Source organism: Mastigoproctus giganteus, chromosome 5 (assembly GCF_048544385.1).
Source record: "Mastigoproctus giganteus isolate SK-2022 chromosome 5, ASM4854438v1, whole genome shotgun sequence".
Lineage (NCBI taxonomy): Eukaryota > Metazoa > Arthropoda > Arachnida > Uropygi > Thelyphonidae > Mastigoproctus > Mastigoproctus giganteus.
The window spans coordinates 11854115-11881182 of NC_143579.1; the positions used below are offsets into that span (position 1 = coordinate 11854115).

At 37.8% G+C, this 27068-nt stretch overlaps 1 protein-coding gene across 1 annotated transcript in view; it reads right to left on the reverse strand.

Moving 5' to 3' along the window:
* The window catches only part of LOC150085172 (protein-tyrosine sulfotransferase 1-like), a 112045-nt gene that overhangs the window by 15055 nt on the left and 69922 nt on the right, over positions 1 to 27068 (reverse strand). The window contains exon 5 of the mRNA XM_090373061.1: positions 15702 to 15955. Within this exon, the coding sequence (XP_090229187.1) occupies positions 15702 to 15955 (254 nt within the window). The remainder of the gene's footprint in view (positions 1 to 15701; positions 15956 to 27068) is intronic.

The window sequence follows — 27068 nt, forward strand, 5'->3', positions numbered from 1 at the left end:
TACAAAGTATGGACAAGGTAGTCCCAATGCAGTGTATGTTATATAAAATAAATAAAGGTAAATCAGAAATTAAAACTAGGTGTATATTATAAAAAAATTAACTAAGTACAAAATTCAGGTAAAAGTGCAAATAGAAGTTTGGTGAATATAATTTGGTAGAATATATAAATAGAATTTGGAGCAGGCAAATGGTATAAGGCTAGGGAATGAATTGAGGATAGGGAAGGGATAAAAGTGTATCTGAATAAATGAAGGTGAAGATAATGAGAGATTAAGAATATTAGGAACATTCGTATCACCCTTGTATTGCACTAATAGCTTTTAGAATGGGAAAAAGTAGAAGTAGAAAGTATAATGATAAACAAAGATATTAGAAGTACTGGGTTAGCTGGGATCGTAAAGCCCATTCTTTTAGTAAGGACCCTGACTATGTAAGTATTAGTAAGAAAAAGAGACTAATACCAAATGCTCGGTTATTGGGAAGTCGAAAAAGGCTGAGATCCAAAACCGAAAACAAGAATAGTCGCTAAAAAGCATATAAAATAGATACCTATAATATTCAAGTAATGCGTAGTAGAGAGAAGAAGAGGCAGGAAATGACAGTGCGAACATATATGGTTGATAGCCAACACACAGGGACAGTTCTACAACTCGTATTAATTTATAGCGATAAAACTGACTTGAAAGAGAACTGTGAAAAACTGATAATTAGTGACCTCTATAGTCGTTTTTAATAAGTAAGTGTACAGATATACACAAATGAAGCATTGGCAAGGAAAAAGAATATCTACATTGGAAACCACAATGCAGATATGCGGAATAATTAAATTCTGCAGACAGACAAGTAAAAGATATATGGAAGATAGGAATGAAATACTCCAAGAAAGAAGGGGCAAATACCAATTTCAAAAAAGATATTGAAAACAGTATTTGACAAGTCCAGCAATTCGAGAAATGACAAAATGGCTGCTAAGTGCTTAAGCATATAGAAGGAGTATACAGGGTGATTCGCTACCAGTGCGACAAACTTGCAGGAGGTGTAGGGGGCACACAAAGACGAATCGGAATCGCATAGCATTGCAGGGTCCGAAATGCCTTCGTCATGCGTTAGAGGACGTTGAATGGGAGGTCGCGTGAATAGCGATCCTGCTGGAAGTCAGCATTTGCGAACCGTTTCTGTTGAAGAAACCAAGTAGCAAAAGTCCTCCGGAGTGGATAATCCACAGGCTCCAATGATTGGACGTGTTGCAGATGGTATGAACTCATTTGGTTTGTTGACAGTATCCTCCATACAGTGGATTGGGAAATACCCAATTGTTGGCCTATCACTCAAGTACTCGTACTCGGATTGCCTTCTGCAAGACGTAGGACATTCTCCTCATTGTCTGGCGTCCTCGTCGTTCGCTCTCGATTCATGGCACCTCTCGTGAAACAACCAGTCTCACGTAACCTTCTGTGCACACGTGCGAAAATCATATGATGAGGAGCACGCCTGTGCGGGAGATGTTCCTGGTACAAGCACAGAGCGGCGCGCCCGTTACAGTCCACAGCTCCATACGCGAGGTGCATGTCGGCCAGTTCAACGTTTGAATACTCGTCCATCCTACTGCCTCGGGAACCGGTTCGCAAATGCTGACTTCCAGCAGGATCGCTGTTCACGCGACCTCCCGTTCAACGTCCTCTACCGCATGACGAAGGCATTTCAGACCCCACAATGCTACGTGATTCCGATTCGTCTTTGTGCCCCCTACACCTCCTGCAACTTTGTCGCACTGGTAGTGAATCACCCTGTATAGAATTAATGTAGGCTAAATTAATAGATTTAGGACCAAATGGCATGGCCATTATGTATCAAACAAAGTATAGCGTATGTATAAGTAATGCCTTATTACAGTACACATATATCAAAGTAACAGTTTGTAACATACAATGAGTAACATGAAATCTTTGGCTGGAAAGGAATCACATGAAATCTTTAGCTCGTTGTTGTTATTATTATTTGGTTTTTAGGAGCATTAGCAACTAAGGTCATATTGCTCCAGGGATATGCGGTGGTCATTGCCTGACCTTTCCGCATCCTCCGTATGAGGTGGTCACGGGCTCGAACCCCAGTCTAATTAAGAAGTGTGTGTTACGCACTGCACCTGGCTACAGAGGCGCCTCTTTAGCTGGAAAGGATAGAGATGGAAAGGAAAGAAAGGATATGTTCTAAAGGTATAACATAGGTTCTACCTTTAGAACTTGTTCTACCTATGTTCTACCCTTTAGGTCATCTCTATCCTTTCCATCAACAGATTTCATGTTAGTCATTGTATGTTAGAAACTGTTACTTTGATATAAAGTGGGACTTCGACTTATGATGACATCCGATATTCTCAGGAACCGATATACCTTCCATATGATCTCTTATTTTAAGGACCGATGATATTTGCAGGTACCGATGACTTTCCGATATAGCTCGAACAATACATGGGTGGAAATTTTCATCTTTCGTCACTCGTATGATTGTTCTCAACAAATTAGTTGTCTGTTATCGTTCAACAACATTATTGTTCAACGTGTAGTGCATGGAACATCACTTGTGCAATTGTTTCAGATCTGTGACAATCTGAAACTTAAGGCTCCATCAACCATGGCAGTGCTGTGCGCTTTGAAGACTTTAAAGCCAGCAGAGGCTGGTTCGAGCATTTCAATAAAAGGGCAAATATCAAGCATTGAAAGGCATGGGAAGGCATCCAGTGCTGAAAAAAAAAAGCAGCTGAAATTGAATTCCAAGAGTTTGTTGATTAGGAGGGTTATCTTCTCCAGAAGGTTTTTAACATTAACGAAACCGGCCTCTTCTGGAAGCAAATGCCCAGAATGTACATCACTAAGGATGATTTATCTGAGCATAAGCCTATGAAACATAAGCTCACTCTCCTGTTGGGTGCCAATGCCTCGAGATTTTAAGCTGAAGCCTTTGCTTGTGTGTGTGTGTGTGTGTCACTCTAACACCCCCAGAGTATTTAAACAACAAAAGGTTGACACAGGCATGCTGGGAGTGATTTGGCACAGTAACAAGAAGGCCTGGGTTACAGGATACTGTATGTCTTCAGTGAATGGTAGCTTGGAGTTTTCTGTCCTTCAGTGAAGAGAAAAATAAGCTGCCTATGTAGGAACTGCTGCTGCTGGATAATGCGAGGGACCATGATCCCAAACTTGTTCAATCTCTTGAGTCACAATTTGATTTTGTTCAATCCAAATTTTTGCCACCCAACACCACTTTGCTTGACTTTGGACAATTTCTTTGCCAAGAAACTGTTCAAAGTCAAGCAAAAGACGAAAGACTGAAAAGACGCCTGATATAGTCCCACCACCACCACTACACCACCATTGATTTCATCAGCTCTGCACTTAAAAGTCTAAGGTAAATGCTAATTTGTTTGCTTTTTATTTTAAGATGTTTTAACTGTTTATTAAATACTCATTTTTAATGTAAAAATGAAGTATAACATATAAGAAATACCTATTTTATGTTGTTGAGGAACGAATTACAGGAAATCAATGTATTATTGGTTTTAACTTACAATATTTTCAAAATACAATGGATTTTATGTAACGAATTACTACCGAATGTTGGGGCCCCACTGCATACATGTACTGCTGTAATAAGGCATTACAGCTATCGGCTGAACCGTATATGTTCACACTGTCATTTCCCATCTCTTCTTCTCTCTGCTACGCATTATTTGAATATTACAGGTATCGATTTTATACGCTTTTTAGCAAACTATTCTTGTTTTCGGTTTTAGATCTTGGCCTTTTTTGACTCTTATTTTCAACTTCCGAATAACCAAGCATTTGGTATTAGTCTCTTTTTCTTACTAACTTACATAGTCAGGGTCCTTACTAAAAGAATGGGCTTTACGATCCCAGCTAACCCAGTACTTTCTACTTCTACTTTTTCCCATTCATAAAGCTATTAGTGCAATATGAGGGTGATATGAACGTTCCTAATATCCTTAAATTAATCTCTTGCTATCTTTGCCTTCATTTACTCAGATACACTTTTATCCCTTCCCTATCCTTATATCATTTGCCTGCTCCAAATTCTTTTTTTACAAATTCTACTTGCATGTTATACCTGAATTTTGTACTTAGTTAATTTTTTTTTTTATAATATACAACTAGTTTTAATTTCTGATTTACCTTTATTTATTTTATATAACATACACTGCGTTGGGAATACCTTGTCCATACTTTGTAAGAGTTATACTACTTTCTCCTTTTGATCTCACTTGATTTATTCTTAAATTTCTTCTCTTCCACAGTTATGGATAAGCATAGAAATGCAGTCCTTGATGCATGATCAGGTGTAGTCCCCTGAAGAAAACCTGATCATGTATCAATATTTACTTTTGCTAACATCAGATTTAATTGCATATTTGCTCTACCCCCCTATTTGAATTAATGCCAAATTTACCCACCCTTATTTGTACTATTACTTTTATTAATTTATCATTTTGACTTAATCATTTTTACTTTACAGGTCACTCCTCTCTGACTGGCTTTACAATTCAGCCTATAATTTATCATAACATATAGGATATTCACATTCTTTTTTTGCTTTTCGCACCTACATTTTCTCATATTTCTGCTATCCTTTTTCTTTTAGTATTCTGTGTAATTTACATTTCCATCTTCACACCTAACTGTCTTATTTATTAAAACATATATATATATATATAACAGAATGGTACCCAAAAGGAGCTAAGAGAAAACCTGAAAGATGACAACAGAGATGGACAGATGAAATTTACAAGTTTGTGGGTAGTAAATGGATGGTCATTGCACAAAACAGAAGGTACTGGAAAGTTGCTGCAGAGATCTTCATCCTACATTGATTGAAAATGGCTGATGATGATGATATATATATAAAGTAATAGGTTGAAAATGTATAGAAGGTTGTTATGATCGAATCTACGGTATGCACAAGAAATTAATGAGGTGAAGAGCTAAAAGGAATGAATATGAAGTGAGGTGAAATAAAATTAACATAAAATGAGGTAAAAAAAATTAACAAAATAAAATAGAATAAAGTAAATAACATATCATATAACTCAATTTCAATATAAATAAAGTAGGCCAAAAATATATTATTCTTACATACATAATATATATTATTATTATTATATATTACATAAAAAATACACAAAATTCTTATATTATTTGGTGAATGCCGAATAAAATAAGATGTTGAAATTGAAAAAAAATTGCCATGTTTAGCAACAATTAGGAATCCATCAAAAGTATAGAAATCAGAAAGGAAATTTATAAACATTAAAGAGACTGAATGACACCTAAATATTTTACACAGAGCAGGGCAGAAAAGATAGAAATTGGCTGAAATGTTACTTCCGGACTTTGAAATGATCCAGAATAATGTCCAGTGACAAAATCAAACCAAGAAAGCATATCCAAAGACTCAAATATGGACATGGAAACCTTGGAAAAACCCTACTCCTGTTTTTTTGGTTTGCCATACACAAAATCAGATAAAGCTAGAACTTTTACAATGCTAAACATTATAGACGTGCAATGATAACCACTGTCGTTGTTGAGCTCTCTTGAAAGTTCTCGTAAGCAAATTGATTTGACTTGAATAAAACCATTAACTTGAAGAATCATCATGGCTTACTAAAATTTAAAATAAGCAAGTAGTAGTAGTAGTAGTAGTTAGATAGTAAAGTCTTAGATAGAAGCTTGTGAAATGAATACAAGTAAACCAGAACCTGTGCATCCATGAGGGGAAGTTCTAGAGAGGTACACCAGAGAAAAGTAGAGATAAAAAAATAGACTAAATGCTTTTAACATATGAGGGCTGTTCAAAAAGTATACGGACTGCTACAATATAGCAATATAGAGTAAATACTTACAAGTGAGCAATTTAATTCTCTTTGAAAGTGTTCTGAGGCTGTGCACATAGCTCAATGACTTTCCCACTCTTAGAAGTCCTTCTGGAAAGCTGAGCTATAATGTTACACTTTATGTTTGTAATCCTTTCAGGGTTTTTTCAGTCTAGAAAACAAAAAAGTCACATCTGGGAAATATGGGGATCAATGGACTTGAGCAAATCTTGTTTGGCCATAAAACTCTGTACATGTAGTTATGAACGAACTGCACATTATCATGGTGAAACACCAGACTTCAGTTCTATTTTGATGATCTTTTTCTTTGAACTACATCATAAAGATGTCAAAGTAGAATTTTTTGTCCCTTTCGAAGACATTAATGTTGGGCAGCAGCATCACAATAAAAAAATGGTGGCAACGCAGCCTCCATTTTGCTGCACACTTTCCACCCTTTTTGGTTCAGGGGAATAACAAGTCTTCCATTGAGATGACTTGTAAATGCTCATCATTTCATCTCCAGTTAGGAAAAGTTTCAAAAATGTCTGTCATTAATTACATATTCAAACAAGTCAGAAGAAACTTATGTTCAAGTCATTCCTCTTCTGACATATGGCAGAAACTTCACAGAAATACAGCATAGTTTTTTTTTTTTTTATGTAGACCCCAAACACGAGAGGTATTGGAACTTATAGTACTTAGTACCGTGCTTGGGTTGGAGGTTGAGAAAATGAAAGGAGATATTTGTTGACATTAGACTTGAACTTCTGTAGACTGTAATTTTCAGGAAATACGTACGAAGGAAGGTTGTTCCGGAAAACGGCAGTTGAATGAATAAACGAGGAAGATGAAAAGTTGGTTCAGTGAGTTGGACAGAAATGGATGTTGGCTGGTGGCAGCACATGTTCGGACTGTTTTGAAAGAGAGAGCGGAAATTATAGAAGCCAATTCAGAAGAACAGTGCCCATGGAAATATCAATAGAAGAGGCATGCAGCAGAAACAGTATGTCTATGAGACAGCGAGTGGAGAGACTCTGTTAGAGATGAATCATTAATTAACCTAACTGCCCTCTTCTGAATGGAATCAAGAAGCCTGAGAGAGGTTTGGGGGCACCACCTCAGATGTGGCAACAATATTCCATGGCAGGGCGGATTTGCGATTTATACAGAGTGAGCAGCTGTTTGGAAGAAAAGTAACGCCGAGAGCAAAAGAGAAAACCAAGTTTTTTAGATGCAGAGGAAGCAATATTTGTAATGTGCTTGTGCCAAGAGAGATTAGAAGTCAGGGTAATCCCCAAAAGAGATATATCATTTTGCCTAGAAATCGGAGTGTCACCAAAGATAAGCATAGGAGCAGAAGAATCCTTTTTGCGAGATATAAGACAAGACTGAGTTTTAGAAGGATTGAAATCAACTAAGTTGCCTTCGCCCACCTGGAGATCGGCATTTAAGGAATTAGCAGCAGATTTGAGAAGTTGAAGCTGATTGAGCAGAACAAGGTTTCTTAAAATGGAAAGTGGAATGCAATGTGCTATCATTGGCAAAACTATGGATAGGATTTCCAGTCAATGGAAGAAGGTCATTAATATACAAGAGGAAAAAAGAACTGAACCTTGGGGGATGGCATTAGTGGAGAAGTTAGAAGACAGAGAGCCATCTACCATCACTCTCAGTGAGCTATTAGAGAGAAAACTGGATAACCAATTACTAAAAACAGTTGGCAAACCATAAGATGGAAGCTTGTTTAGAAGACCTTTATGCCAGACACAATCAAAAGCCTTTGAGATGTCAAAAGCAACTGCTTGTGTTTCACCGACTTTTCCATTGAATTAGTCCATAAATGGGTAACATAAGCCAGAATATCACCAGTGGATCGACACTGACGGAATCCATACTGGTGATCGTTGATCAGATGGAAGGTTTCTAGGTAGTTTAAGAGTTGGCGGTTAATTGATTTCTCCATTACTTTAGAAAGAGTATAAGTAGTTGCAATGGGACGATAATTGGATGGGAGGGATTTGTCACCCTTTTTAGGAGCTGGCTCGATATGAACAAATTTCCAAACAGAAGGAAAAACACCTTTGGAATAAGAAAGTGAAAAAAAAAAAAAAAAAGCGGCAAAGAACAGAAGTAAGTTCAGGAGCACAGGTTTTGAGAACAATGGGAGAAATACCATCAGGACACGGAGCTTTCTTAGCATCAAGATTAGTCAAAATCCTTCTGACATCCTTTTGATGGAAGATCCCAGGAGGCATTGAATGGAGTGTGTTGGGAATGCCGGGAGGTGTTTTACTAAGATCATTAATACGTAAGTTGGAAGAAAATTGGGATTCATATGGTCAGCTTTATCCCTGGCCGAAGTGACAACAGAACCATCTGTTTGGACAGAGGTGGGAGCAGAGATGGGCAAAAGTTGCGGCCAATAGCTTTGGCAAGAGACCAGAATGCTCGGCTACCATTTCAGTTTCATGCTCGGCTACTTCAGTTTCATAAAATGAAACTGAAGAATTACAAACAAGCCAATTACGGTATGCAATGTTCTTCTCTTGAACAGGCTTAGCACATTTATTGGAAAACCAAGGTTTAGATAAAGGACGAGATTTTAAAGTGAAGTATTCCATTCCTGCAAGAATAATTTCACTGACATGATCTGAGCAAACGTTGACATCTGAAGTTTTGAAACAGTAATCCGACCAAGGAAAAGAAGAAAAGAAATCTCGCAGGTCATCCCATTTTGCATTTTTGTAATGCCAAACAATATGAGGTTGAGAATAGCCATGAGATAAAGGCTTCATTGGAGAAGAGACAATCACCAAGTTGTGATCTGAGGTGCCTAAAAGACCTCTCACTTCGACCGTATACTTAGAAGGGTTGTTTGAGAAAAAGATCAAGCATGTTGGCTATATGGTTAGGATTGTCCGGTATTCTTGTAGGTAAATGAACAATCTGTGCAAAGTCATTAATAATTGCAAAAGCCTCAGCATCTCGACCAGCTGGGTTGGTGTGACTAGGAAACGGAAGCCAGCTGGAGTAGTAGTAATAGTAGTAGTAGCAGTGGCATTTGATGCAAGAAAGCAAGTGTATGAGCTTATGCAGCATCAGCCAAAAAAAAAAAAAAAAAAAAAAAAATCACACCATTCCCTCCAAATGCCTGTCCAGTTCCTCCTTAAATTTATTCAACCTATCAACTTCCAAAACGACAGATGGAAGTTTGTTCCAGCAATTAACCACCCGCTGGCTAAAGGCAAATTTCCGCACATCTAATCTACATCTGTCTTTTCTTAATTTGAATTTATGCCCCCTTAGGTTCATAATCTGAATAAATGGAAGGATCCCATCAGAATTCAGTGTGCTCAACCCATTCAAGGCCTTATATACCTCCATCAGATCACCCCGCAGGTGCCTAGTCTCCAGCCACTGCAATTTGCAGAACTTAAGCCTCTCTTGGTAAGAGGATCCCTTCATTCCCCTCACCAATCTTGTTGCCCTTCTCTGTACATGCTCAAGTAAATCTACATCCTTCCTAAAATGAGGCCTGCAGACCTGTACACAGTACTCAAGGCGTGGCCTGACCATTGCCTTATACAGAGGGATAATCACCTCCTTTTCCCTGCTAGCAAAATTTGTATATATCATTGACAAAACCCCATGACCTGCCCTGGCAGCCTGTCTGTATTGCTCAGAAAACTTCATATCTGACTGCACAATTACTCCCAGGTCTTTTTCATTTTCTACCATCTTAAGTGTAGTACCACACAGTTGGTACATTTCTCTGGGGTTACTTCTACCCATATGCAGTACTTTGCATTTGTCAAGGGTAAACTTCAGTTGCCACTTCTTAGCCCATCTGCCCAAATTATCTAGATCCTGTTTCAGTAGCACACTGCCATTACTGTCATGAACAACCCTGCCAAGCTTTGTATCATCTGCAAACTTCGACATTAAGCCTGATATACCTTCATCAATGTCATTGATAAATAAACAAAACAACAGGTTTTTTTTTTTTTTTTTTGTGGTAGTTGTTGGCACATCGGCTTCTGTGGCCATAGTGCACCTCCCAAGGTTTTTGCAGTACTTTGATCCAAGCCCGAGGCGGGATTCGAACCCACGACCTTTGGGTTGCCAGGCAGGCACTTTACCCACCTGGCTAGCCCGGTCAGCCACAAAACAACAGTGGACCTAACACCGAACCCTGTGGGACTCCACTAATAACATTAGTCCAAGAAGAGCAGCACCCATTGATCACCACCCTCTGTCTTCTCCCACTTAACCATCCTTTTATCCATTGTAGCAACTTACCCTTAATACCATTCTGCTCCAATTTGTACAATAGTCTTCCATGCGCAACAGTGTCAAAAGCTTTCCTGAAATCCAAATATATGATATCAAAATTATTTTTTGCATTCCTTTGTAACCACATCATAATATCCTATCAAATTTGTCAGACAAGACTTTCCCTTAACAAACCCATGCTGTGTCTGAATTATTGCTGCAGTCTTGTCTAGATGATCCTGCAATGCAACTTTAACCAGTGACTCCATTATTTTACCCGGAACAGAAGTTAAACTAACTGGTCTGTAATTACTCGTGTCACCCTTCGATCCCCCTTTGTGAATTGGGGATACATTTGCACATTTCCAGTCCGTGGGAACCTTCCCTGAGTCCAAGGACGCTCTCATAATTATGGCTAAGGGTTTGCTTAGTTGCTTTGCCGCCTCCTTTAATATAACTGGATAGATCCCATCCACCCCAGGTGCTTTTCTTAGTTTAACTTCAACAATTTCTCCTCCACTTTTCTTTCAGTTATTACAAAATCATTAAGTATCCTGCTACAATTTGATAACCTTCTGCCATTTTCAAACCTTAATAATTCCTCATGTGTGAATGTAGATGCAAAATACTCATTCAGTTTGTTTCCTATCTGAGCAGGATCATCAACAGTCGAACCATTGATGTCAAGTGGACCAATCAGATTCATCCCCTTCCTTTTAGAGTTTATATAAGTAAAGAAATCCTTGCTGTTTTTCTTAGCATCTTTTGCCAAGGATTTCTCGTAATCTGCCTTCGCCTGCCTAACCTCCTTTGTCACCTGATTACAGACTAGCTTATATCTGCCAGGCTTCTGAGTCGCTTGATAATTTATATGCATCCCATGCATTTTTCTTCTCTATTACGAGTCTCATTAGTTCATTAGATAACCATTTAGGCCTAAACCTTGAAAAATATTTCTTAATAGGTAGGAAACTTTTAGTAGCTTCCACGATTAATTCCTTGAATGCTTCCCACTTAGAATTTACTCTTGGTAACATCGTCAGTTTATCCCACTGTACAGAATTTAAAAACTGTAGGAGACCACTGTACTCACCTTTACGGAAGCAAAAAGTTGAGTTGTGAACATAAAAATCACCAAGGAAAATTACCTCACTGTTAGGAAAGTTGGACTGGAGAAAGTCAAGTTGCAAAGAGAGGAAGTCAAAGAGCTCCAAGTGATTAGTGGAATTGGGAGAACGGTAGACACAACAGATGAATTTGACAATGAGGTAGAGAGATTTTAAGCAAGAGGAGATCAAAAAGAGGAGATTCCGAATTATCAAGTCTCTGACAGGGAATATCGGAACGGACATATGCACAAGTACCACCTCTGAGGTGAAAGGAATCATAGAGCGAATAATTTGGGCAACTGAGATGATCAACGATAACCAAGATTCTGTCAGAACAAGTACATGGGGTTTGGCAGACTGCAAGTGGAAATGGACATCATTGAGACCACGTATATTTGTGAAATGAATTAGGAAGTGTTTGGGAGGTTTAGCATCTTTTCGCAGATAAGCTTACTCTATTACTTACTCTAAAGTACTACATATGGGAAACAGCAACCTCAGAGCAACGTATCAACTCTGTGGTACTACACTGACAGTGGTAGAGAATGAAAGGGACCTGGGGGTGGTTGTGCAGGCAGATATGAAGTTTTCTGAGCAGTGTAGACGGGCTGGAAGAGTAGCTCATGGTGTATTGTTGATGATATATAGGAATTTTTCTAGCAGGGATAAGGAGGTGATTATTCCATTGTATAAGGCAATGGTCAGACCACACCTAGAGTACTGTATACAGGTCTGGAGGCCTCATTTCAAGAAGGATGTAGAGATGCTGGAACGAGTACAAAGAAGGGCAACAAGATTAATGAATGGAACAAAGGGGTGCTCTTACGAAGAAAGGCTTAAGTTTTGCAAATTACAGTGTCTAGAGACTAGGCACCAGCGAGGCGATCTGATAGAGGTGTATAAAACCTTGAATGGTTTGAGAATACTCAATGCTGATGGGATTCTTCCTCTTGCTCAGAGTAATCACCTGAGAGGGCATAAATTCAAATTGAGAAAAGACAGATGTAGGATAGACGTGAGGAAATCTTTAGCCAGCTGGTGGAATAAACTTCCTTCCCTTGTCGTGGAAGTTGATAGCCTAAATAAGTTTAAGGCTCAGCTGGACAGGTATTTCGAACGAACAGAGCGGTGAAGTGAAAGTGGTTATTTTTTATTTATTTATTTATTTATTATTTTTTTATTTTATTTTATTTTTTTTTTTGGCTGATGCAGCATAAGCTTGCTTTCTTGCATCAAATGCCTCTACTAATGCTAATGCTATTAGTTTGACAATTCATGGTGTATTCAATGGTAAGAAAAAGTAGGTGGGACATGCTGTATGAAGTAATGAAATTTTTGGATATGGCGTACACGTTGTAAGAATATACCCAGATCCTTGACATAACGTGGCCTCGACAATGCCCCCCTGCATACACAACTCGGACTCCCTTCAGTCACTATCTGGCAGAGTAGAGGTAGCAAGATTATACACTAGCTGATCCGGAAGCCTCCTAGAGAGTTACCAATAGATTCGGTCCGGTGTACAAACTAGCGGCCGGCCTGTGAACACCGTTTGAGAGCTGTACCCTCGAAATCTAAGGAAGATTGGATCTCACCACAATGTTCATCATTACCTCAAAAGTCATCAATCATACTGCATGATGGAAGAGATGGGGAAGGGCTGACCAGAACTTAGCTCTGGAGACTAAACGTGGGTTCCACCACTTCAAGCTTCCAATAAGCAAAGTGGTGGTATTGCACCGGTTGATGAGAGTCATCTACCACCTAGTACTGCCTGGTAACACAGAGGGGCGGCATTCCTCCATGTGGTGTGGGTGCCACACCTCAACCCCCTACTTATGTTGGTTCACACCTGGCTGGTCACCCTCCATGTACTTGTGCATGGAGGTTATACCCAGGATTACTAACAGTCCCACCATCGTGAAGGTGCAAGCAAAGGATTTGGCTGTCACAGACCGTATGGACTTCACCAAAATTGGGTCCATTTGACTTGAGTGTCACCCGAATATCAGTTCCATTAGCGTTTTAGACTCCCAAGTAGCAAGTACAGCTTGTCTGGCATATCTGAGAGAATGTGTGCGACAACCTCAAGGACCACAGTAGCATAATGAATAGCATAATATGGCCCATTGCAGAGTCCCCATGTGTTTAACTTGTGGTTTATTTTAAACTAAAATTTAATCCACTGACAATGTTCAGTACACTGACATTTTGAAATATGATGAGATATGAAACATTTATTATCAGCTGACAATAACAGACTGCCATAAGCAAGTGATTATGTGGAGGTAAGGACAAGGCATGTTTAAACACACAAGGGTTTGCCACAATGTGCTTTGTTATCCCAACCTTGAACAAGATCATCATAATCCAGATATTTTCTATGAGAAGGAAAGTGTAGTATGTTGGTGAGCAGATTTTTCTATTCTCAACAGAAAAATATACCTCAGGGGTTTTGATCAGAAATGAAGAAAAAGGAAATATTTTCTAGGGTGAGAGCAGCCAAAGTGTAGGAATATAATCAAGATGAGTGTCAGACGTAGTAATGCAGATGACAGTTTTCAGTGTAGCAGAGAGTATACAACTACTCTATAAAACCAGCAGCACTGAGGGCAATTTTTTTAGAGTAGTTGTATACTTGATAATTGAATGCTAAATTTTAGACTGCCTGTGATAATATGAAGAAGTTAAGCAATTTGAGAGAGCCAACAACTAAAAATAGCAAACATAGTTGATAAGAGGGAGGGCAATATATTACCACGAGTAAGACTGACACAGAAACTGCCTTAATTCTGGCTGACAAAAAAAAAAAAAACCCAACTCAGATGAAAACTGCTGAACAGAGTAATCTTATAAACACATACACCATCCTTCCATTACAATCACTACAAGGCAGAAATGCATTAAGGTAAAAATTTTCAACTAGGGAAGTAGGATCATTCTCCAGAATGAGCCAAGTTTCATCTATGGTTATAAAACTACAGGTGTTTGCAGAAAGTACACAGCAGAACAAAGGAATTTTGCTATGAATAATGCATGCATTTTTAAAAAATAAAGTAACATGGGAAAGAGTCTGAAGAACCCGAAATCCTATGTGTGCAGGTCCCACTTTCTGAAGGAAATGGATGCATGTATGTAGTCCTTCATAGTAGTTGACTCGAGGCATCACTGATTGCACATCACTCTAAAAGAAACAGTTCTTAAGGAAGCTTGCTTAGCTCTTTGGTTACTGACAGTTGAATTGTAGCAATCATGTCTTCCATTCCATGATTTCAGCATTTGCAATTGATGAGCCTTGAGGCCTTTTGGCTAATCCTACCTCAATGAGATGGCTAAATATTGCTGGCTACAGCCAACAGTTAGGCTTCAGATATGATCACTGAAGGACATGTGAATATCCTTCACATGCCCTTCAGTGATCTTCTGTGTTCTTAGTTTTCTGTAGATAATTATTTCTATATTAGTACTTGAATTTTTTTTTTTATGAGGTTCATTCAAATGGCCATCTGGGGGAGGGGGACACCAAATTATGAATTGGTAGCATTATACTTCTCTTTCAGAGAAATGTTCCTTATTTGTAGTGTGGTTGTCACTGATGTAACTCATGTTGATGGCCACAAGTTGCCCCAACTTTAACAAATATCTATAGCACAGTTTTATTTCTGAATGACATTACAATTAGAAAATTATGACATCCTTGTTTACCCAGAAAAGTCCTGGATTTTTTGGGGATTTCTTTTTAACGAATAAAGTGGCCTGATGAATTGTTTTCCTTCAGATAGAGACGAAAAGTTTCAAAGATTTGGGTCAGGGGGATAGATTTGTGATTTGTACAGATTCACCAAAAGATTCAGATTCAGCTGCTTAAAAGAAAAGCAATGGGGACAATGGGGAAAGAGAAAGTTTTCTTTCAATGCAGAGAAATGACACTGATGATAATGCCAATGTCCAGGTGAAAAGTAAGGACTATTCTCAATGAAGAGATGTATTCTTGTCTAAAAATCTTAATGTTGCTAAAGATGAGCATGGGACAAAGTCTTCTTCCTCAATACTCCCACTCACTCAAAATTAGGGGTAGATATTTAAGATGTTGCTGTTTATGCCAAGCAGGGTTTTCCACACAGGAAAACTCATCAGCAAAAGTATGAGGTGGATTCCACTTGTCAGTGGAAGAAGGTAATTAATATAGAGGGAACAATAATGTGTGAAAGAACAGAACTTTGGGGAACTCTAACATTCATTTTTAAGCATACTTAAAATTATTTTGGTCATAGTTCTTTTTACTTAGTTTAGGAACTTGTTCATTAGTATTGTGTTACTTATCTCATAATGAAAAAGGAGTAGTATGTACTGGAATATGGAATTTAAAAAATTAAGCTTATGTATTTTTATAACAATTATAAAATAATAAGTAAAATATACCGGCTCTTACTTTGACAAAGAAATCCCACCAGGTTTATCAACTAATTCTTCATGGTGTAAAACTGAATCATTCCATGGAACTCCAAGAAATTTTAATATTTGTGCCATCCATATTTGTGGCTGTAGTACTAGCTGTTCATAGTACACAGGTAAGCAAACTGAAAGTCCTAAATGCTGACATTGAGCATGCATTGCCTGCATTGCCACATTCCATTTTTTCAAGCACTGGCGAAAATCACTTAAGTCAAAACCTGTTATAGTTACCTTTAAAAGGATAAAAAATATATATGTATAAATAGATAAAAAAAATATTAGCTTACCTAAAAAAATATTAAAAAAAACATATATATATATATACATACAGTGAAACTTCTCCTAACGGACACCTCTCGTTAACGGACATCTCTCTCTCTCTCTACAACGGACATTTTCAAATTCCCCAACTCACCTCCATTGGTTTTAACGTGTTTGCAGCTTCTGTCTAGTGGACATTCTCTTTAACGGATGCAGACAGGCAATCTGCACTGTTTCGTTTAGATTAGCACTTAATTTGATCTCCCCACAACGGACTGCGGGAGAGCTCATGGCCCTTTTTCTAGGAACTTTTCTTCCACGCATTGCCTCAATCGTGTGTTTATCTTCTATTTCCGATTCTCTGAATTTTATCAAGGTTTACGTCGCGGTTCTAAACCCTTTTTCAAGAATTTTAAGGCACGTGTAAAACTTCTGATTATTACTGTGCAGGGGGAGGGGAATACGGTCGGCCTTTTGTCTTTTCAGTTTTGTTCAGTGTCGTGTGAAGTGCACAATGTCTTCTTGTAAACATTTAACTTTAAAAGATAAAGTCGAACTCATTAATGCGTATGATCGGCAAAAAAATAGTGTTCGCAATCTTGCTGCAAAATTCAAAATCGGGAAGACGCAGGTAAGCGACATCCTAAAGAAAAAAAATGAACTGCTCAAACAATTTTGGCAACACGGAAATGATCAGGTTCAAAAATCATTCCCGAAAACTGTTGGACTTCAAATTTGTCGTGCATGTGCTAAAAAAATTCCCATTAATGGGCCTATTATTAGGGAAAAAGCTTTGGAGGTTGCGAAATCTATGGGAGTAAATGAGTTCAAAGCTTCTATGGCTAGACAAGTTCAAAACTCGGCATAAAATTTCTTGGAAAACCGTAAGTGGTGAAGGTGGATCTGTTGATACTGGGGTTGTAACAGAGTGGACCGTCAAATTGGAAGATTTATGTCGTGATTTTGAAGCTAAGGATATTTACAACTGTGACGAAACAGGGTTGTTTTTTAAAGCTCTTCCTGAAAAAACAACGAGTCTAAAAAATGAAAAGTGCCAGGGCGGAAAAATTTCTAAGGAACGCTTGACTGTACTATTGTGTACAAATATGCTGGGAGACTTGAACAACCTCCTGTTATAGGAAACCCACAAAATCCTCGTTGTTTCAAGGGCATAAAGTTGAATCTTTTGGATGTTGACTGGAAGTCTAATAAAAAAGCATGGATGACACGAGATATCACGAGCGAATGGATAAGTCAATTTAACCAAAACATGATTCGTCAAAACAGAAAAATTATTCTTTTCATGGATAATGCTGCATCTCACCCGCACATTGAATTGTCCAACATTCAAATCATTTTTCTGCCACCAAACACATCTGCAGAGTGTCAGCCCTTGGATCAAGGGATAATAAAAAATTTTAAACTTCACTACAGAAAAACGTATTTTAAGACATCTCATTGCAAACATGAACGATGTAACATGTGCAAGTGACCTTGCAAAGAAAATCAGCATCCTAGATGCGATTCAATGGATTTCCTCTTCAGTAAACGCAATTAGAAAACAAACTGTCGTGAACTGTTTTGTAAAGTCTGGCTTCTCAAATGCAAAAATTGAAGTTGTGAACAGCATGTGGAGCACCAAGAAGAACAAGAACTTCAACATCTATTGATAATGTACGATACTTCCGCTACAAGTGACCCTGGCTACAAAGATACAGAAGATGGTGCTCTAGATATCAACGACATTATCATCGATATTTTTCAAGAAGTTCCTCATGAGGATGAAGAAATGGAAGGAGGTCATTCTGTCGAAGAACATATTAACGATGAACCACCGATGAAAATAGAAGAAGCGCTCATAGAAATCAATCGTTTAAAAATGTTTTTCGCCGCTGAAGAAGATACGGAAGGACTTTCGATGGTTTCTTCACTCCAAACAAATGTTGAAAACAAAATTATCAGCCGGAAGAAGGTGCAGAAGAAAATAAGTGATTACTGTATGCATTTTTCTTAAGATAAAGTCATAATATTATTTACAAAAATAATGTACAAAATCTGTATATAATTTAATTTAATTTTACATTAAACGTTTAACGATTTTTCTTTATCACTTGTGTATGTAATTGTATATTATTTACAAAAATATTGTTCAAAATCTGTATATATTTTAATTTAATTTTACATTAAACGTTTAACGATTTTTCTTTCTTTCTTTTTTTTTTCTCCCTCAGACTTCTTGTTAGCGGACACCTCTCTAACGGACACATTTTCATTCCCCATGGCTGTCCGTTACAGGGAAGTTTCACTGTATATATATATATATAAATAGGAACAATTTATAAATATCTTATGCAATATTATCCAAATCGGATTAATGCCATCTACATTAGATAGAACATTACATCCGTCGTAATATAATTTTTTGATAATAGTTTAAGTAAATTAGGTACATGCTGTTTAATAGTATATTATGTTAGATATTATGGTGGTGTCCGAAAATATAAATCCAATTCTATACAAATATAAGAACATATGTATATTAACTAGCTGCCCAAAATATATCCGTAGATCAAAGCACCAATTAATTCTATAATAGCCGATACTGGCCCCCGTGGCCAAACCTAGTAAAGAATAATCATTAGTAAAACAAAGTTGTTGTTATTTGGTTTTTAGGAGCATTAGCAACTAAAGCCATATTGCTCCGGGATATGCAGTGGTCATTCCCTGACCTTTCCGCATCCTCCGTATTTGGTAGTAAAACAAAGTAATAATAGTATAATACATAATGTTAATTATAGGTAATTGGATACATTGAAAGGGACTTTATCGAGGGCTAACTCTCTCAATATATCCCACTCATAATTAACAGAGCTATCAGTTTCTGTTGTCATCTGCCTGTTTAACATGGTCAAATATGTAATATTAAAAGTTTAGTGGTTAAATAGATAATTTAGTTGTTAACAGGCAAGATGGCATTTAGCCCATTTAGGGTTAATTTAGGGCAAGATGACATTTAGCCCATTTAGGGTTAATTTAGGGCAAGATGACATTTAGCCCATTTAGGGCTAAATGTCATCTTGCCTGTTAACAACTAAATTATCTACTTAACCACTAAACTTTTAATATTACATATTTGACCATGTTAAACAGGCAGATGACAACAGAAACTGATAGCTCTGTTAATTATGAGTGGGATATATTGAGAGGGTTAGCCCTCGATAAAGTTCCTTTCAACGTATCCAATTACCTATAATTAACATTATGTATTATACTATTATTACTTTGTTTTACTAATGATTATTCTTTACTAGGTTTGGCCACGGGGGCCGGTATCGGCTATTATAGAATTAATTGGTGCTTTGATCTACGGATATATTTTGGGCAGCTAGTTAATATACATATGTTCTTATATTTGTATAGAATCGGATTTATATTTTCGGACACCACCATAATATCTAACATAATATACTATGTATATAAAGTGCTTAGCATCATAATACACAGCCATTTCTGAATAAACAGAAAATTTTTAAAGTGGCATCGTTTTAGGTTATATCTCATATTGTGAATACCTTCACAACGAGTTGCCATGATATTGCACTACTTCGAATAAGTAACGCTTCACCTAAGGAGAAGACTAGTGTTACTTATTCTCAGATAGGTACCACCACCCAGACAGCACTGTTTCAGGGCTATTTGGCCCTTCGTCAGTGAGTGGGTAGGTACCCAAGTGATGCAATGATGGCAAAAACAGTTATGAAGTATAACTCCACAATATGAGAGATGCCTGATGGTGTATGACGTATTTAGACTAAGGCGCATTTAGGGCTAGAGCCTCAAGCTGCGAACAAATTTAGACTATGTATATAAAGTGCTTAGCATCATAATACACAGCCATTTCTGAATAAACAGAAAATTTTTAAAGTGGCATCGTTTTAGGTTATATCTCATATTGTGAATACCTTCACAACGAGTTGCCATGATATTGCACTACTTCGAATAAGTAACGCTTCACCTAAGGAGAAGACTAGTGTTACTTATTCTCAGATAGGTACCACCACCCAGACAGCACTGTTTCAGGGCTATTTGGCCCTTCGTCAGTGAGTGGGTAGGTACCCAAGTGATGCAATGATGGCAAAAACAGTTATGAAGTATAACTCCACAATATGAGAGATGCCTGATGGTGTATGACGTATTTAGACTAAGGCGCATTTAGGGCTAGAGCCTCAAGCTGCGAACAAATTTAGACTATGTATATAAAGTGCTTAGCATCATAATACACAGCCATTTCTGAATAAACAGAAAATTTTTAAAGTGGCATCGTTTTAGGTTATATCTCATATTGTGAATACCTTCACCACGAGTTGCCATGATATTGCACTACTTCGAATAAGTAACGCTTCACCTAAGGAGAAGACTAGTGTTACTTATTCTCAGATAGGTACCACCACCCAGACAGCACTGTTTCAGGGCTATTTGGCCCTTCGTCAGTGAGTGGGTAGGTACCCAAGTGATGCAATGATGGCAAAAACAGTTATGAAGTATAACTCCACAATATGAGAGATGCCTGATGGTGTATGACGTATTTAGACTAAGGCGCATTTAGGGCTAGAGCCTCAAGCTGCGAACAAATTTAGACTATGTATATAAAGTGCTTAGCATCATAATACACAGCCATTTCTGAATAAACAGAAAATTTTTAAAGTGGCATCGTTTTAGGTTATATCTCATATTGTGAATACCTTCACCACGAGTTGCCATGATATTGCACTACTTCGAATAAGTAACGCTTCACCTAAGGAGAAGACTAGTGTTACTTATTCTCAGATAGGTACCACCACCCAGACAGCACTGTTTCAGGGCTATTTGGCCCTTCGTCAGTGAGTGGGTAGGTACCCAAGTGATGCAATGATGGCAAAAACAGTTATGAAGTATAACTCCACAATATGAGAGATGCCTGATGGTGTATGATGTATTTAGACTAAGGCGCATTTATTAGGGCTAGAGCCTCAAGCTGCGAACAAATTTAGACTATGTATATAAAGTGCTTAGCATCATAATACACAGCCATTTCTGAATAAACAGAAAATTTTTAAAGTGGCATCGTTTTAGGTTATATCTCTATCTGAGAATAAGTAACACTAGTCTTCTCCTTAGGTGAAGCGTTACTTATTCGAAGTAGTGCAATATCATGGCAACTCGTTGTGAAGGTATTCACAATATGAGATATAACCTAAAACGATGCCACTTTAAAAATTTTCTGTTTATTCAGAAATGGCTGTGTATTATGATGCTAAGCACTTTATATACATAGTCTAAATTTGTTCGCAGCTTGAGGCTCTAGCCCTAAATGCGCCTTAGTCTAAATACATCATACACCATCAGGCATCTCTCATATTGTGGAGTTATACTTAACTGTTTTTGCCATCATTGCATCACTTGGGTACCTACCCACTCACTGACGAAGGGCCAAATAGCCCTGAAACAGTGCTGTCTGGGTGGTGGTACCTATCTGAGAATAAGTAACACTAGTCTTCTCCTTAGGTGAAGCGTTACTTATTCGAAGTAGTGCAATATCATGGCAACTCGTTGTGAAGGTATTCACAATATGAGATATAACCTAAAACGATGCCACTTTAAAAATTTTCTGTTTATTCAGAAATGGCTGTGTATTATGATGCTAAGCACTTTATATACATAGTCTAAATTTGTTCGCAGCTTGAGGCTCTAGCCCTAAATGCGCCTTAGTCATAATATACTATTAAACAGCACGTACCTAATTTAATTAAACTATTATCAAAAAATTATATATATATATATGGTTACCTGTAAAAAATACATGACAAATTCCTCATTTTGAAAATTAACTTTCACAATATACACTGAGTTTGGTTTGTATTGGGGTTTAGAGGCACGTGGACTATGTGGGTCATAGTTGCCAGTAAGTATCACAAATTAAAAAAAAATCTGTAATTTTCGTTTGCACAGTACAATTAAAAAAATTGTCTGATTCTCAAAGAAAACCTCACATTTGTTCAGAGCATTAAAAACATCAGGAACATTTTCACAAAACTGTAGACCCATACGAACTGTTTTAAAAGTGTTAATCATTTCTTTGAGAGTTGGCTTTTCTACGGGTTGTTCTGATGCATCTTCAGCATCATCGTTAATTTCTTCGTGATCATGGTCACGTCTAACACTGTTCAACAGTATTTCATCTTCATTTGGATGTTCTGCTGTAGTCAGATCTTGATCTACATAAACATAATTATCCAGTGTTATTTCATTTTCGATGTTTCCGGACGATTCTAATAATGACCAAAAGTTTTTCAGTTGTGAAAGGGGCAGTTCGTCCAGTTATTATTCGACTTCTGTATTCAATGCAAATCCCGCTTTCGAAAAACAATTTTGAATAGTGTATTCAGTGACATCGTTTGACCAAACTTTTGCCAGTTCAGAGATGCAATCTCTAATGTTACTTGTAACCTCCAAGTTTCTATTTTCTGTTAACGCATTGGCAATCTTCATTATTATTCTCTTTTGATAATGAAATTTTAAATTTTTAATAATGCCTTGGTCCACTGGCTGGAGTTTTGACGTTATGTTTGGTGGTTGTTGTTATTTGGTTTTTAGGAGCATTGGCAACTAAGGCCATATTGCTCCAGGGATATGCGGTGGTCATTCCCTGACCTTTCCACCGCATCCCCCGTATTTGGTGGTCACGGGCTCGAACCCCGGTCTAATCAAGAAGCGTGTGCTACACACTGTTGCTCCTGCCCACCTGGCTACGGAGGCGCCGTTTGGTGGTAAAAACAACAACTTTGCACTTTTAAGTCTGGCAGGATGTGCCAAACAGTAGTCAGTTACCAACACGATTTTCCTTTTTTCTTTTGTTATACGTTTGTCTAGTTTTAATATCCATTCTTCAAAAATATCACTTGTCATCCATGTTTTTTTTATTAAAGGTGTAGTCGACTTCCAAAGATTTTGTGCCTCTAAAACATCTTGGGTTTTTTGGTATTCTGATGACTAAAAGTCTTAATTTTTCACTTCCTGTCATATTTGCTCCAACTAGCACAGTGATTCTTTCTTTGCTTTGCGCCAAAACATTTATCATCCTTAAAAGCAAGTGTTCTATTTGATAAACATTTAACGAATAAACCCATTTTGTCAGCATTAAAAACATCCTTAAGTTCATATTCTTCCAAAATCTTCTTTAAGGTATTGTTCCTCCAACTGTTGCAATCTTCTTCGCTTACATTAACACTTTCTCCACAAAAACTTTTCCACAATTCTGTTGCGCTTCTTACATTTATCTAGCTACCCAGTGCTCGCATTAAATTCTGTATGTCCAAGGGACTGTGCAAACTTCAGAGCTTGTTGTTTAATTATTAGGCCTAATATTAGGATATTCTTTTCATGTATCATTTGCACCCATTTTGAACAGCTTTATCAACATCTTCGTATATACACAACTTAATTCGTTTCTTGTCTGCTCCTCCTTCAATTGCATTTAAAATTGATTCTCGATTTTTTAAAATCTTAGATAAACTGTTTGTAGGTATGCCATATTTCTCCGCAATATCTTTTTTCTTAAAACCCTGGTCAATATCACGAAGAATATTTGCTTTATCGCTACGGAGGCCTCTTTGCTTTATCATTAATACTTAAAACACTTTCTCTTCGACATTGTTTCCGCAACTGTAAAAATTACTCTACTGCAGTTCTTGCTGATACACATATCACAAACTTTGTTGCGCTGGCCATATAGTGAATTGTTAGTACTGCCTACTCAATGATGTTCGCTTGCCAATTCAACAGAATCACGTGACCTTTCCTATGCTGATGGGATTCTTCCTCTAGCTCAGAATAATCACCTGAGAGGGCATAAATTCAAATTGAGGAAAGACAGATGTAGGATAGATGTGCGGAAATTTGCCTTTAGCCAGCGGGTGGTTGGTTGGTGGAACAGACTTCCATCCCTTGTAGTGGAGGTTGATAGCCTAAATAAGTTTAAGGCTCAGCTGGACAGGCATTTTGAACGAACAGAGGGGTGAAGTGGAAGTGGGGGTTTTTTTTTTTTTTTTTTTGGCTGATGCTGCATAAGCTTGCTTTCTTGCATCAAATGCCTCTACTAATGCTATCAATCACTTTGAAGAAACGACTTTGTGAATTTCTTTTATTCTGCTTTCATTCATATATACACGAAAGAAAATTAATGATTAATGCATGCTGTATGTTACTTTTTAGAAAAAAAAAAAAAAATACAAGAGCATATAGCCTATGTGATTGATGACAAACGAAATTAAAAAAAAAAAATTCATGAAAACCATCTACTGGGAGTCCAGTTAGACGAGAACAGACATATCATATAATGATTGACAGGAAGGTCACGTGGTACAGTTGAGGTGAGAAGCGAATGTCACTCAGTAGGCGTTACTAAAAACTGACTATGGTAGCATTTATGTATTGTCGCCACAGTATGCTAAAGGTTTACCGCAGCGAATTTCGTTTTCCCCCTGAGCCAACATCAATTTACAAATCTACCCTATTTATTGTAAAGTTTACGACCACTTTTAAGAAAACCCATTTGGTTTAATAACTATTAACAAGGATGATTATTTAATTCCAGATGCTAATGCGCAATTTTGGAAGGAAGGAGGCAGTATATTTGAGTGGCTGTTTAGCAGTAAATGCTTGAAAATCTTCAAAAATGCTTTTACTAATTTTTTTAAAAATTCGTTATAGAGAGACTAACACTTTGCTATATGGGGTTAATTTTACATGTAATTTCGTTTCAAAGTGCAATGTTTTACGAAAAAATTCGTAATATAGAGAAATTCGTTAAATAAAAGTTAGTAATAGAGAAGTTCCACTGTATTTCCATCGAAGCTTGCTGCACCACTGTCCATAATTCCATTGCATTCCTGGGTGGAGGATCCAAAGCTTGAACGGACCTTTTCACAGCATCCCAAAGATGCTCCACAGGGTTAATGTCCGATGAATGGTGAGGCCATTCCATGGTGGTAAATCTGCAGAATGCTCTTCAAACTGTGTTCTAGTCACCATGGCTCTGTGGGGAGGCACACTGTCCTGCTGGAAGAGTCCACTGCCCAGTGGTTGCATGATGACCATAAAGTGATGCAGATAGTCTGCAAGGTTGGACACGTAACCTGGACCGCTCAGAGATGTGTCTAAACATGCCAGAGGTCCCAACGAGTGATGAATACGCCCCAGACCATTACCAACCATCCACCTGCCAGAACAGTTCCTTGTTGACATGACGGATATATAGCTTCATGTGGTTTCCAATGCAGATATGTGCCCTCTTGTCTGCTCAAAATAACTGGAATTGGGACTCATCAGACCAGGAGACCCATCTCCAATCATCCAAGGTCCAGTACCGATGTCCTTTTGCCCAGTTGAGGTGTAGAGTCCTGTGTCGTGGTGTTAGCAATGGGACTCTGGTGGGTTGGTGGATCCCATGACCTATTGCGGCTAATGACTACCTGATGGTCTTGGTGGAAGACATTTCTGGCACCTCCCTCGTTAAAATTCGCGGTGATTTGTACCATTGTTGCTCTTTGGTTGGCTGAAATAATGCGAGACAGACGGCCATGTTCATCCACCACCTTTCTCCGCTCAAGATGATATGTTATTCCGGAAATGGCATATTCCCGATACACTCTTGATACTGTTGAGATGACATATGGGTCATCTCATAGAGTGACCCATATGTCAGGCACCCACTATCATACCTCTTTCAAAGTTGGTTAAGAATAGGTGCAAGTATACATGCATCTATTCTTAATCTTAGTTACCCTAACAGAGCACATGTATTTATTTGTTTCGTGATGACTCCCACCGTTCCCTGAAAACCCCAGCACCCCACCCTCCATTCTAATAGAAGCAATGCAAGAATCACTTTCACCTCTGCCTGCGGCTACTGCTAATCTTTTAGTCTGTGAATCCCCCAAGCTAGCAGTTTTCCAACCCACCTAACACTGCCTCGATATCATCAGCAAATATTCTTGCACCCCTTCTATTTAAGTGTATCTCATCACTGTAGAAGCAGGCTCTCCTGTTAACAAGCACAGATCAGGCTGATATATGGTGAAAAGCAAAGCAAAAGCATAGACCAAAAACTAGGCGAAAGGAATAGCCTACAAGGATAGAAATAGCACCTCAATCTCCCTTGAATTATACCTATTCCTTTTGCCTATGCCTTTGCTTTGCTTTTCACCTGTGCATTTTGCTTAAGAAACAGAAACACTTGTGTATATATTTTAATGTTTAAGTTTTTGGCTACCTGTAGGGTAAGCAGTTATTTTTGCCAGCCTGCCATTATTTTTCATATAATGTAATTTCAGATAACTTATAATAATATGACCTTATATCAACTCAAATAATGCTTCTTTGCTTAACTTAATTTAAACTTAATGCTATTATTTATACTATTTAATATATCACAATATGGTTAGGCTGACATATAACTAGCAGAAACTTACGCAGATAGCTTAAGTTGTTATTGATGGCATATATTGAGAGGCGCTAGCCCCATGATGACGTGCCTTTCGATGTAAGCCTATTTCAATAATAACTGTTAAAATTTGGCATTTTTCTGTATTTTAGTATTTGTATGATTTGGATTTTGTTTGACTTCGTTATACATAGAGATTGATAGGATCCTTTGTAGGTTGCGGTTATTCACCTCCATTTTAAGCTATATCTATCGAATTAATTAAATGCGCGTGCGCGCACACACACACACTGTAAATCAAAAGATCAAAAGCTTCTGGCACATAATACAGTTTTTCACCACTAGGTACTATTATATTGCTCTCCATCAAGGTTGGTATGGTATGGCATGGCATGCTGCTTTGTTGCACAAGTAGCCTAACACAGACACATACAAAGGTGTTGCTTTAAACCCAGTGAAACAGCTTCCAACTCATTAGATGCCAAAAAACAGTGATGATGGTATGGGAAGGACATAGACATTACAATGGTGTTTTCAGGTTCAAAAGTGGTCAAATGTCATTTGGAGAGTGAGTGAGTGAGTGAGTGTTTGGAAAATCCATCG